General features: G+C 46.6%; 1 protein-coding gene across 7 annotated transcripts in view; it reads right to left on the bottom strand.

Annotated features, from left to right (window-relative positions):
* The window catches only part of Lar (tyrosine-protein phosphatase Lar), a 249,502-nt gene that overhangs the window by 81,925 nt on the left and 155,077 nt on the right, over positions 1 to 12,500 (bottom strand). For 5 of the 7 annotated variants that reach the window (XM_069339828.1, XM_069339826.1, XM_069339823.1 and 2 more), the window contains exons 6-8: positions 10,838 to 10,979; positions 7,796 to 7,981; positions 1,773 to 1,874 (exon numbers count right to left, since the gene is read on the bottom strand). In XM_069339828.1, coding sequence (XP_069195929.1) covers positions 1,773 to 1,874; positions 7,796 to 7,981; positions 10,838 to 10,979 — 430 coding nt within the window. The remainder of the gene's footprint in view (positions 1 to 1,772; positions 1,875 to 7,795; positions 7,982 to 10,837; positions 10,980 to 12,500) is intronic. The other 2 variants (XM_069339827.1, XM_069339825.1) reach the window with 1 other exon arrangement.

The raw sequence follows: 12,500 nt of genomic DNA on the forward strand, positions 1-12,500 counted from the left end.
ATGAGGCATGGTATTGGGCCTATGAAGTATGAGGCATGGTATTGGGCCTATGAAGTATGAGGCATGGTATTGGGCCTATGAAGTATGAGGCATGGTATAGGGCCTATGAGGTATGAGGCATGGTATAGGGCCTATGAGGTATGAAACATGGTATTGGGCCTATGAGGTATGAGGCATGGTATTGGGCCTATGAGGTATGAGGCATGGTATTGGGCCTATGAGATACAAGCCATGGTATTGGGCCTATGAGGTATGAGGCATGGTACTGGAGCTATGAACCAGTGACATGAAAATAGAAAAGGGTAGAATGAGCCTTGGGTTCTGAGGTGTGAAAAAAATGGGGAATGGTTCGAACGCTCTGTTACATAAGGGGGCGAGGAACGGGGAAATATCACAGGTGAATGAGGCTGGGCTGGGGAATGGGGAGGTTGGGAAACGTTGAACGTGGGCTGGGAAAGGAGGAAAAGGCGGGATAGTGAACAAAGGAACAGACTTTGTGGGCGCCATAACACAAGAAGTCATCAACACAAACTAAGAAGAAAACGGGCATACAGAAGACCACGAGGCTAGACTTAAATATACAAACCCACACATATATAGGTACGATCTTTCTCTCCTTTCTCTCTCTCACTCTCTCTCTCTCTCTCTCTCTCTCTCTTTCTCTCACATACACACACACGCGTCTTAGAGCAGAGAGCAGGAAAACGGGCGCCACAGGTGTGAGAGAGAGCCTTAGAGACGCGGAGGGTAAAAATGAGCATATTAGGGTCGTTTGTTGACTAAGCGGATTATGTCTGGATTACTGACGGATTCTTCACGGCTTCTCGGATTCACCAACACGCCAAAAAGGGGTTTCGAAAAGTTATGGGGGGGGGGAGGGATTTTTGTCTCTGGTGCTTACCTATCAGCGTGTGCGTGTGTGTTTGCGTGTGTGTGCGTGTGATGGTCCCCACACACACACATATATTTATACGTCACTGTGTGTCCTGTATCTTATCTTCTATCGCCGCTGCCTCCTCCTCCTCCTCTGGTCCGTTGCCTCCTATTCTTCGTTCTTATATTGATCCTCTTTCACTACTTCCTCTTCTATTCACCTTTCTCCTCCTCCTCCTCCTCCTCCTCCTCCTATTCATCATATTCCACAACCTGGTATTATAGCAGCGTGCTTTTCGTGCACACACACACACACACACACACACACACACACACACACACACACACACACACACACACACACACACACACACACACACTACGCTAACTTAAGAATAATCTGTGTTTCCAATCATAACTTCACTCCACCTAATTGACTATACATTTTTGTCTAGAAAGCATACTAATATCTCTTATCAACAGATAATGCCATTATATATATATATATATATATATATATATATATATATATATATATATATATATATATATATATATATATATATAAGAACCTGAATAACTGACAAGAAAATTGTTTGAAAAACTAAAAAATTTCAGGAAAATTCTGCTTGTTTGGCAACTTGGCCTATTAGATGTAACATAAGTATATATATATATATATATATATATATATATATATATATATATATATATATATATATATATATATATATATATATATATATTTGCTTATGAAAGTAAATTTGTTTAATATTTCAAATTCGAAGAGAATATTAATGCATTTTTTGTATTAGATGATGCTAGCATGCATGCGTGTGTGTGTGTGTGTATGTAGGAGTGTGTATGTAGGTGTGTATATGTGAATTTGAACACCTCACCTCTCTCACCAGTGGTAACTATCGCAGGCTCTGAAGGCGGGCCGCGGCCAATCTTATTGACAGCCAGCACGTGGAACTCGTACTCCGTGTAGGGCGTCAGATCTGTCGGGGGGAAGGAGAGAGAGAGAGAGACATGTTAGCGACGTGAGAAATCCAATATGGACACAAAAAAATTGAAATGTTACGAAAGTGCGGTTAAGATGTATATGCGATATATCGAGGAGTGTACCTTGTGGATATACCTGTTGATAGGCGGTGTTGTTCCGGGGATCAGTTAGGTCCCCACGGCCCGGTCTCTGCTCTTCGACGCAGTTGCTCCCAAGCCTGACGTATGCATCATAGCCTAGTTGATCAGATATGCTTAGCAGTGTTTATCAAATTCTCCTTTTAAACACATACTTATGCCCCTAATGTGTAGTGGAAGCGTGTTGAACAGTCTCGGGCCTCTGATGTTGATAGTTCTCTCTTGAACACTGTGAGGGGCCGGCCAGTTATGGCCCTTATGTGTAGTGGAAGCGTGTTGAACAGTCTTGGGCCTCTGATGTTGATAGTTCTCTCTTGAACACTGTGAGGGGTCGGCCAGTTATGGCCCTTATGTGTAGTGGAAGCGTATTGAACAGTCTTGGGCCTCTGATGTTGATAGTTCTCTCTTGAACACTGTGAGGGGTCGGCCAGTTATGCCCCTTATGTGTAGTGGAAGCGTGTTGAACAGTCTCGGGCCTCTGATGTTGATAGAGTTCTCTCTCAGAGTACCTGTTGCACCTCTGCTTTTCAACGGGGGTATTCTGCACATCCTGCCATGCCTCCTGGTCTCATGTTAATTCCGTGTGCAGATTTCGAAGCAGTCTCTCTAATATTTACCAAGTGTAAATTCTTATGGATAGTACACTGTAATCTATATCTATAAAACGGAATGTCTGTGCAAAGTCGGAAGCCAGATGCTTAGGGGTAGTCTCACCCAACTTTGCAGGGTGAACTTGGTAGAGTATATGTGTGGCATAGGCCAGTTGGGGTCGGCCCAAGTTCCATGCTTTAAGAAGTAGCGGCATCTGTGGCGAATCTCAGCGATTTATAGTGTCAAATAAAATCAGGGGTAGTGTTTTCCGTAGAGTTGACTCCCGCCGTTTACTTGCGAGGGATGGCGGGGGGTGGGGGGTTGGGGGGGAGGGGAAAGAGGGAAGAGGGGGGATGAAAGAGAGAGAGGAGGATAAAGAGGAGGGGAAAGAGGAACAGATGAGGGAAGAGGGGAGGGTGTGGGGAAAGAGAAGGAGAGAACTATCATGGGGAAAGCGTCAAGCCATTACGACTATATAGCACTGGGAAGGGGGTCAGGATAAGGATTTGGAATGGGACGAGGAGGAAGGAATGGTGCCCAACCACTTATGGACGGTCGGGGATTGAACACCGACCTGCATGAAGCGAGACCGTCGCTCTACCGTCCAGCCCAAGTGGTTGGGCAGGGAGGAGAGAGAGGGGGGCAGAAAATGGAATATTGGGGAGAAAAACACAAGAAATGAACAGACACACCCCGGGCACTGCCGGGAACCCTTCCCAGTAGCACCCTTACCTAGCACACAAAAAAATCCTTTCGTGTAGAATACGTGTAAATATCCTCAGACAATTCGAGACCCAAAATAGTTAGAATTTGACATTATAAAAACGCGTGTTCAACAATTCATTAAAAACTATTACCGTCATCACGATATGCCACACAAGTGCTACTGCCGGAACCCCTATATCAAAAGTGGCCATCATTTGGGTTTAATGGATTTACGAGCTCCAGTTCTGAAGAAATGTGAGAGTAAGTTATTGTTCAGTCATATATGCAGGTCCAACACTCGCCCCCCACACTGAAATATTATTTAATGGAGAGTTTCATTGATTCGAACGTTCAAATATATTTCTTTCAATGCCAGGAAGTGTTGTGAAGTGGGTGTGTGTGTGTGTGTGTGTGTGTGTGTGTGTGTGTGTGTGTGTGTGTGTGTGTGTGTGTGTGTGTGTGTGTGTGTGTGTGTGTACTCACCTAGTACTCACCTAGTTGTGTCTGCAGGATCGAGCATTGACTCTTGGATCCCGCCTTTCGAGCATCGGTTGTTTACAGCAATGACTCCTGTCCTATTTCCCTATCATACCTGGTTTTAAAATTATGAATAGTATTTGCTTCCACAACCTGTTCCTGAAGTGCATTCCATTTCCCCACTACTCTCACGCTAAAAGAAAACTTCCTAACATCTCTGTGACTCATCTGAGTTTCGAGCTTCCATCCATGTCCTCTCGTTCTGTTACTATTCCGTGTGAACATTTCGTCTATGTCCACTCTGTCAATTCCTCTGAGTATCTTATACGTTCCTATCATGTCCCCCCTCTCCCTTCTTCTTTCTAGTGTCGTAAGGCACAGTTCCCTCAGGCGCTCTTCATGCCCCATCCCTCGTAGCTCTGGGACGAGTCTCGTTGCAAACCTCTGAACCTTTTCCAGTTTCATTATATGCTTCTTCAGATGGGGACTCCATGATGAGGCGGCATACTCTAAGACTGGCCTTACGTAGGCAGTGTAAAGCGCCCTAAATGCCTCCTTACTTAGGTTTCTGAATGATGTTCTAACTTTTGCCAGTGTAGAGTACGCTGCTGTCGTTATCCTATTAATATGTGCCTCAGGAGATAGATTAGGTGTTACGTCCACCCCCAGGTCTCTTTCACGCGTCGTTACAGGTAGGCTGTTCCCCTTCATTGTGTACTGTCCCTTTGGTCTCCTATCTCCTAGTCCCATTTCCATAACTTTACATTTGCTCGTGTTGAATTCTAGTAGCCATTTCTCTGACCATCTCTGCAATCTGTTCAGGTCCTCTTGGAGGATCCTGCAATCCTCATCTTTCACAACTCTTCTCATCAACTTTGCATCATCCGCAAACATCGACATGTAGGACTCTACGCCTGTAAACATGTCGTTAACATATACAAGAAATAGAATTGGTCCCAGCACCGATCCTTGTGGTACTCCACTTGTTACTGTTCGCCAGTCCGACTTCTCGACGACTGTGTGTGTGTGTGTGTGTGTGTGTGTGTGTGTGTGTGTGTGTGTGTGTGTGTGTGTGTGTGTGTGTGTGTGTGTGTGTGTACGCACCTAGTTATGCTTGAGCCAGAGTTGTTCAGCTCTGGCTCTTTGGTCCCGCCTCTCAACTGTCAATCAACTGGTGTACAGATTCCTGAGCCTACTGGGCTCTATCATATCTACATTTGAAACTGTGTATGGAGTCAGCCTCCACCACATCACTGCCTAATGCATTCCATTTACTAACTACTCTGGCACTGGAAAAATTCTTTCTAACGTCCCTGTGGCTCATTTGGGCACTCAGTCTCCACCTGTGTCCCCTTGTTCGCGTACCACCCGTGTTAAACAGTTTGTCTATGTGTGTGCATGCGTGCGCGCGTGTGCATTTACACACAACCATATAAATTGAATAAACTAATATACATTCAGCAGCTAAATATTGGCTTTCCTGCTATCTTCCATATTTAGTACACATTCACTGATTAGAACCAAAACAAAAATGAATAATTCACGATCCCAGCATCGCCCCAAAAAACATAAAAAAACATTGATTAAATCAATGAGGTCATCATTTCGAGAAAATAAAATTCAAACAAACCGGCTACGAACATCAGCGTTTTAATTGGACGCTTCAGACTGCTCGAGGATCTCACTGGCTGACGCCTGACGTTTGAATCTTGGCGGGCACGCAACGGAACTCATTACGGCTTCAACACATTTTTAATTCACAACCAAACTCCTTCATATAAATTATAATGTGATTCTGCGCGTTAATTCAATGAGTTTACAGGATGAAAATGACAAGTTTTTTTTTAAATAAATTACCGTCAGGCTAGCCAATCACGGAAGACTATTAACGTCACTACTTTTTATGACGTCACGTTGACAGTTGCCAACTCTTGCTTTTTTTAACGGAATTATTTAAAATATATTTAAAAAGGGGCGGAGAAGCTCGTGTTTGGCTTAATAATATGCTATATTAATATCAGCTTAATAGCCGGCGATTGCGTGATATTGCAGAAAAACTAACCTAATAGAGCAAGCAATTAAGAATTCATTTTTCTTTAGGATGGAAGCCAAAGAAAGCCGTATGGCACTGTTTAGCCTCGCCGAATCCTCTCCCTCTGATTGGTGGCATGATTCTCCCTCCCTGATTGGCGGCACGATTCTCGCTCTCTGATTGGCGGCATGATTCTCCCTCTCTGATTGGCGGCACGATTCTCGCTCTCTGATCGAAGGCATGATTCTCGCTCTCTGATTGGCGGCATGATTCTCGCTTTCCGAATGACCATGCTTTACCGTTGCTGCTTTGTTAAAGTCAAACAGGAGTTGAGACTCCACACAAGAGGCAAACAGGAGTTGGGACTCCACACAAGAGGCAAACAGAAGTTGGAACGCCCCCAAAACAGGCAAACAGGAGTTGGAACGCCCCCAAAACAGGCAAACAGGAGTTGGAACGCCCCCAAAAGAGGCAAACAGGAATTGGAACGCCCCCAAAAGAGGCAAACAGGAGTTGGAACACCCCCAAAACAGACAAACAGGAGTTGGAACACCCCCAAAAGAGGCAAACATGAGTTGGGACGCCTCCAAAAGAGGCAAACAGGAGTTGGAACGCCCCCAAAAGAGGCAAACGGAAGCATATGAGACGCTATATAAAAGCTCCCAGAGAGAAGTGGACACTAAAGTTATAGACACCGTAATAAAAAAAAGTGATACGATTCTCCGAGTTAGAATAAGGGATGATTTCTCGCGGTGGGAAACGGAATCACAGTTCTGGGAGAGGGGGGCGAAGATGGGGGAGGGGGGGAAGAGGGGTGCACGCCCCCCACCTCCCTTAAGACGGCCGTCCGGCACCTATTCCAGTGAAGAAACTTGCCAATAAGAACGGCGGAAGATTGGAAAAGCTCAGCGGAAAGTGAACGAATGGCGAGGGTGGCAGCAGGTGTAGACGAGGCACTTCCCTTGGCACTGCCCGCCCTAGGCACCCTGCCACAGGGGGGGCCACTCCTGGGATACTAATCCTAGCAGCTTAGCCACTCCTGGGATACTAATCCTAGGAGCTTAGCCACTCCTGGGACACTAAACCTAGGAGCTTAGCCATTCCTCCTCCTTAGCCAGGGAGCCGGTCGGCCGAGCGGACAGCACACTGGACTTGTGATCCTGTGGTCCTGGGTTCGATCCCAGGCGCCGGCGAGAAACAATGGGCAGAGTTTCTTTCACTCTATGTCCCTGTTACCTAGCAGTAAAATAGGTACCTGGGTGTTAGTCAGCTGTCACGGGCTGCTTCCTGGGGGTGGAGGCCTGGTCGAGGACCGGGCCGCGGGGACACTAAGGCCCCGAAATCATCTCAAGATAACCTCCTAGCCGGGGCTCCTAGTGCTAGGAGTGGACCTACTATCGCCATTGCCACCCCTAACACATTAACTACTACCCTCCCTCCCAATAACAATAGCATGTAGGTCTATACTTAAGTAGCTAGGCTTGAAGGCCTAAGTTATACATTCGTGGCCAATGTCTGTAGGCCTGCATATATAAGTACGCTATGCTTGTAGGTCTGTATTATATACATATAATACTAATTATAAATAATTGAGTTTTCTTTTTACAAGAAAGTAGAATAATATGAAGATAACTAGATAATCTGAAGGTTAAAAATACATAGGTCAAAGAATGTAATTTACAGCAATTGCACTCTCCACCTCCCCCCTTTCCTTCCCCCCTTTACTCCCCCCCCTTTCTACACTGTTGACGGTGTAGAACTTACTGCTGACGGTGAAGAACTTATTGCTGACTGTGAAGAACTTACTGCTGACTGTGAAGAACTTACTGCTGACTGTGAAGAACTTACTGCTGACTGTGAAGAACTTACTGCTGCCGGTGAAGAACTTACTGCTGACGGTGTAGAACTTACTGCTGACGGTGAAGAACTTACTGCTGACGGTGAAGAACTTACTGCTGACGGTGAAGAACTTACTGCTGACGGTGTAGAACTTCGTGACGAGGCCTGTGATCTCGGCGTAATCCCGGTCGGCGTGGCGCGGTTTGTACTGCAAGGCGTAGTGTGACACCTCGCCAGGGTTGACGTCGTAGCTCCACGTGATGCGCACAGACGTCGGCATTATGTCGCTGATGCGCACGTTATCAGGAGGCCGCGGCAGGGCTGCGAGGGGGAACACGTGTAAACCTCATAAGTAAACAGAGACGAATATACTAAAGTATACACATTGATGTATCACAAGACGTTTGTATATGATGAAGTCATGGGATGGGATCGAACTTGCGTCTCTAAAGACTTTACCTCTAAACAAGTAAACTACTAACACCCCCCCCCCCCCACATCTCACCCATGTTCCTACTTTTAAATGGCCGAAAATCAAAATGTAAGTTTATGTAACCACGTAAATTACAAAAAAAAAAACTGCTTACCAAATTGGGGGGTCAACATGCTAGCACCTAAATTGGGGGTAAACATGGTGGGGGGGGGGGCCCCAAATTGGGGTCAACATAGACCCCAAACTCCGGTTATCACGCTCTCCGCTAACCGGCTCTCGTCCGCCGGATAAGAGTAAAAATCTGGCATCCGGAAACCTTATCATGAGAGGCGACCATTTAAAGTCGGCCAACCGGACCTTAAAATTGAACCTGATGGTCAAAATAACATTATCAGCTGACTGGCTCACCACTCCGGTTATCTTGTATCCTCCGGTCATGTCCCCACTGCTACCAGGGAGCCGGTCGGCCGAGCGAACAGCACGCTGGACTTGTGATCCTGTGGTCCCGGGTTCGATCCCGGGCGCCGGCGAGGAACAATGGACAGAGTTCCTTTCACCCTATGCCCCTGTTACCTAGCAGTAAAATAGGTACCTGGGTGTTAGTCAGCTGTCACGGGCTGCTTCCTGGGGGTGGAGGCCTGGTCGAGGACCTGGCCGCGGGGACACTAAAGCCCCGAAATCATCTCAAGATAACCCCAGTTATCCCCAGGAGCACTAGACTGTGAGCGGGGAAGGGGAGGGGTAAAGAGGGAGGGGAAATTACAGTAGAGGGGAAAATGTGTCACACAAAAGAGGGTTCAGGGAAGAGGTCAGAAGGAATATTTATTTCCCCTCCTCTTCTTCCCTCCCTACGTTCTCTCCTTCCTCGCTGGTTCATCCTCCTTTCCTCTCCTTCATCTTTTACCCCCTTCCAACGGTATAGCGTCGGTCTCGCTTCTTGCGTGGTCGGCGTTCGATTCCCCACTACGGGAATCTCAAAAATTTAAAAATTTCAAATTAAATTAAATCATCTCAAGATAACGGGTCATAATTTCCACCTCATACTCCATCTACTCATCAACTTCTCCATTACGTGAAGCGCCGGATGGAAACCAGTCAACTTCAATCCTTAATGAATAAGGAGGATCGGTTCATAGATATCTCTCTCTGTCTCTCTCTCTCTCTCTCTCTCTCTCTCTCTCTCTCTCTCTCTCTCTCTCTCTCTCTCTCTCTCTCTCTCTCTCTCTCTCACGCGCAAACACACACACACACACACACACACTTAGGGGTCTGCGGCTGAGTGGATAGCGATCGGGGGTCGTAGAACTAAGGGCCCGGGTTCGATTCCCGGCCGAGGGTGAAACATATGGGCAGCGTTACTTTCAACCCTGATGCCCTGTTCACCTAGCAGTAACTAGGTACCTGGGAGTTAGACAGCTGCTACGGGCTGCTTCCTGGGGATGTGCGCGCGCGTGTGTGTGTGTTAGAAATATATGTAGTAGATGTAATAGAGGAAAAATAGATTGGTTAGAAAGGCGGGGTCCAAGAGCTAATAGCTCGATCTTGCAGACACAAGTAGCAAATACAAATAGTAAATACACAGATAAATGTGTGTGTGTGTGTGTGTGTGTGTGTGTGTGTGTGTGTGTGTGTGTGTGTGTGTGTGTGTGTGTGTGTGTGTGTGTGTGTGTGTGTACACATACACAGGACATCATTATCCGTGTATAACCGCAGCTTCCTAGATTAATTTAAAGGATGAATAATCGGGAACGAAGCGACAGGACCAATAAGGTCTGTAACCGGCCCCTTCCAACTGTGGATTTCCAGCCTTACGGACTCTCCCGGCATCTTGGCTTAGTTAACTTGTTGGCTTTTTCTTTCAAACGACCATTTCGTTAAGGAGGCTTCATTGTTGGTGTAGAGAGAGAGAGAGAGAGAGAGAGAGAGAGAGAGAGAGAGAGAGAGAGAGAGAGAGAGAGAGAGAGAGAGAGAGAGAGAGAGAGAGAGAGAGAGAGGCAAAGACTCCAGAGAAACACGGAAAGAAACATAACCACTTTGCATAACAATCAAAATCACAACCTTCCTCTTACCTACCTAAACACTAAAGAACAGAAATATCTGAATTAAAAACTAAAAAAAACTAAATCTGAAAATCGTGCTACGCCAGACCAAGAACGGATTTAAAAATGGCAATTTAGTCTGGCATTCAACCCTAGCAGGAGTATAACAATAGAAGACACCATGAGAATGAAATTGGTGTGTGGATGGTGCCCTACTGCCCTAGTTCAGTGTAAGGGGGGCAAGGGGCATGTAAGGGGGGGGCATGTCTATGCCCCTCTATTAAAGGGGGGCAAGGGGCATCCCTGCCTAGTACAGGTAGAAAAAGGCTAGGGGGGAGGGGGAGGAAAGAGCTAAGGGGGAAAAGGGAGAATGCCAACCGGAATGCCTGCTACATATATGCGCAGAGTTAAGATAAAAACCTGCCTGCTTGAGGATGCTATCAGGTGTGTGAGCTGTGACACACACACACACACACACACACACACACACACACACACACACACACACACACACACACACACACACACACATACACACACACACACACACACCTGTCACCTATAGCCCCAAGCCTCACCTTGCGGGGAAGGGAGGAAGGGAGAGACGGAGGGGTCACTTTCAGAGCAATTACTGCTACAAATCACCTTCCGACTAACTACCCCTTGACTCTAGCCCTCCCTCCCTCCCCCCTTCTTGACACTCACCTTGCACCTTGACAGCCACGTCCTTGGTCACCAGGCCCAGAGTTGACTGCGCTTGACAGGTGTAGTTAGCTGACTCCTGGATGTTCTCCAGCACCAGGACGTTCTTAGTGATGAGATTGTCAGTCACGTCGATGGCCGGGCCCTGGGGGGGGGACAAGATGAGAACACGAGGTCAACAGATCTTTCACACGCTGCTAAGTCACTTTCTCTAAACACCTCTTACGAGGTCAACAGGGGGGGTCATATGTGGTTAGGTCAGGTGCTCATACGTCCAACCACTTGGGTTGGACGGTAGAGCGACGGTCTCGCTTCATGCAGGTCAGTGTTCAATCCCAGACCGCCCAAGTGATTGGGTACCATTCCTTTCCCCCGGTCCCATCCCAAATCCTTATCCTGACCCCTTCCTTGTGCTATATAGTCTTAATGGGTCAACAGTCATACGAGGTCATCCTCAAAACATACTTATATTAACATATTTACTACGAAGTTAAACTATTTAACACAAGCTCGTTAACATCGTTTAAAGTACAATATGCAGGCCTAAATAAGGGGTCAGGTGGGTCAACATTAATTGAAATGAGAGTAATTATACAGTCTATTTAGGCAATTATCAATATACCTGAAAGATTAAATCAAAATAGGCCTAATGAGCTTCAAGGTCATTTCAGGTCACAATTCAATAAGTCAACACAGGGCATCATGACCTAATGAGATGAGTCCAGCATAATCAACATTATTGTTGTTTAAGATTCGCTACTTGGAACAAAATGTTCCAAGTAGCACGGGCTATGGTGAGCCCGTAGTGCATAATTAACGTTTTCTTTGTAACTTATACCCATGACTGCGATATATTTGGTGTGTGTGTCTGTTTTTTTGTCACCTGTCGACCCCCGGGGCAAAGTTAGACTTTTAAGAGTCTGCTTTTAGCGAGGGCGATGAGAAGTCTTCGTCATGACCTGCCAGCCTTTCCAATATTGGAAAACATAATAACAATTACTTGTTGTAAACGCCTGAGGCAGTGGTTTAGAGGGTAATTGGTTGTTAGGTCTAAGTTGTGTGTTGGTCAGCTGCCTCCTGCCACTCTGGATTGGATGGTGCTGTGTTGAGCTGGTGTCGTGGTTACAGCTGCTGGTCTGGTGGTTACAGCCACTAGTCTGATGGTTACAGCTGCTGGTCTGATGGTTACAGCTGCTGGTCTGATGGTTACAGCTGCTGGTCTGATGGTTACAGCTGCTGGTCTGATGGTTACAGCTGCTGGTCTGATGGATACAGTCGCTGGTCTGATGGTTACAGCTGCTGGTCTGATGGATACAGTCGCTGGTCTGGTGGTTACAGCCACTAGTCTGATGGTTACAGCTGCTGGTCTGATGGTTACAGCTGCTGGTCTGATGGTTACAGTCGCTGGTCTGGTGGTTACAGCCACTAGTCTGATGGTTACAGCTGCTGGTCTGATGGTTACAGCTGCTGGTCTGATGGTTACAGCTGCTGGTCTGATGGTTACAGCCACTAGTCTGATGGTTACAGCTGCTGGTCTGATGGATACAGTCGCTGGTCTGATGGTTACAGCTGCTGGTCTGATGGTTACAGTCGCTGGTCTGGTGGTTACAGCCACTAGTCTGATGGTTACAGCTGCTGGTCTGATGGATACAGTCGCTGGTCTGAT

Source organism: Procambarus clarkii, chromosome 42 (genome assembly GCF_040958095.1).
Source record: "Procambarus clarkii isolate CNS0578487 chromosome 42, FALCON_Pclarkii_2.0, whole genome shotgun sequence".
In the NCBI taxonomy this organism is placed as follows: Eukaryota; Metazoa; Arthropoda; class Malacostraca; order Decapoda; family Cambaridae; genus Procambarus; species Procambarus clarkii.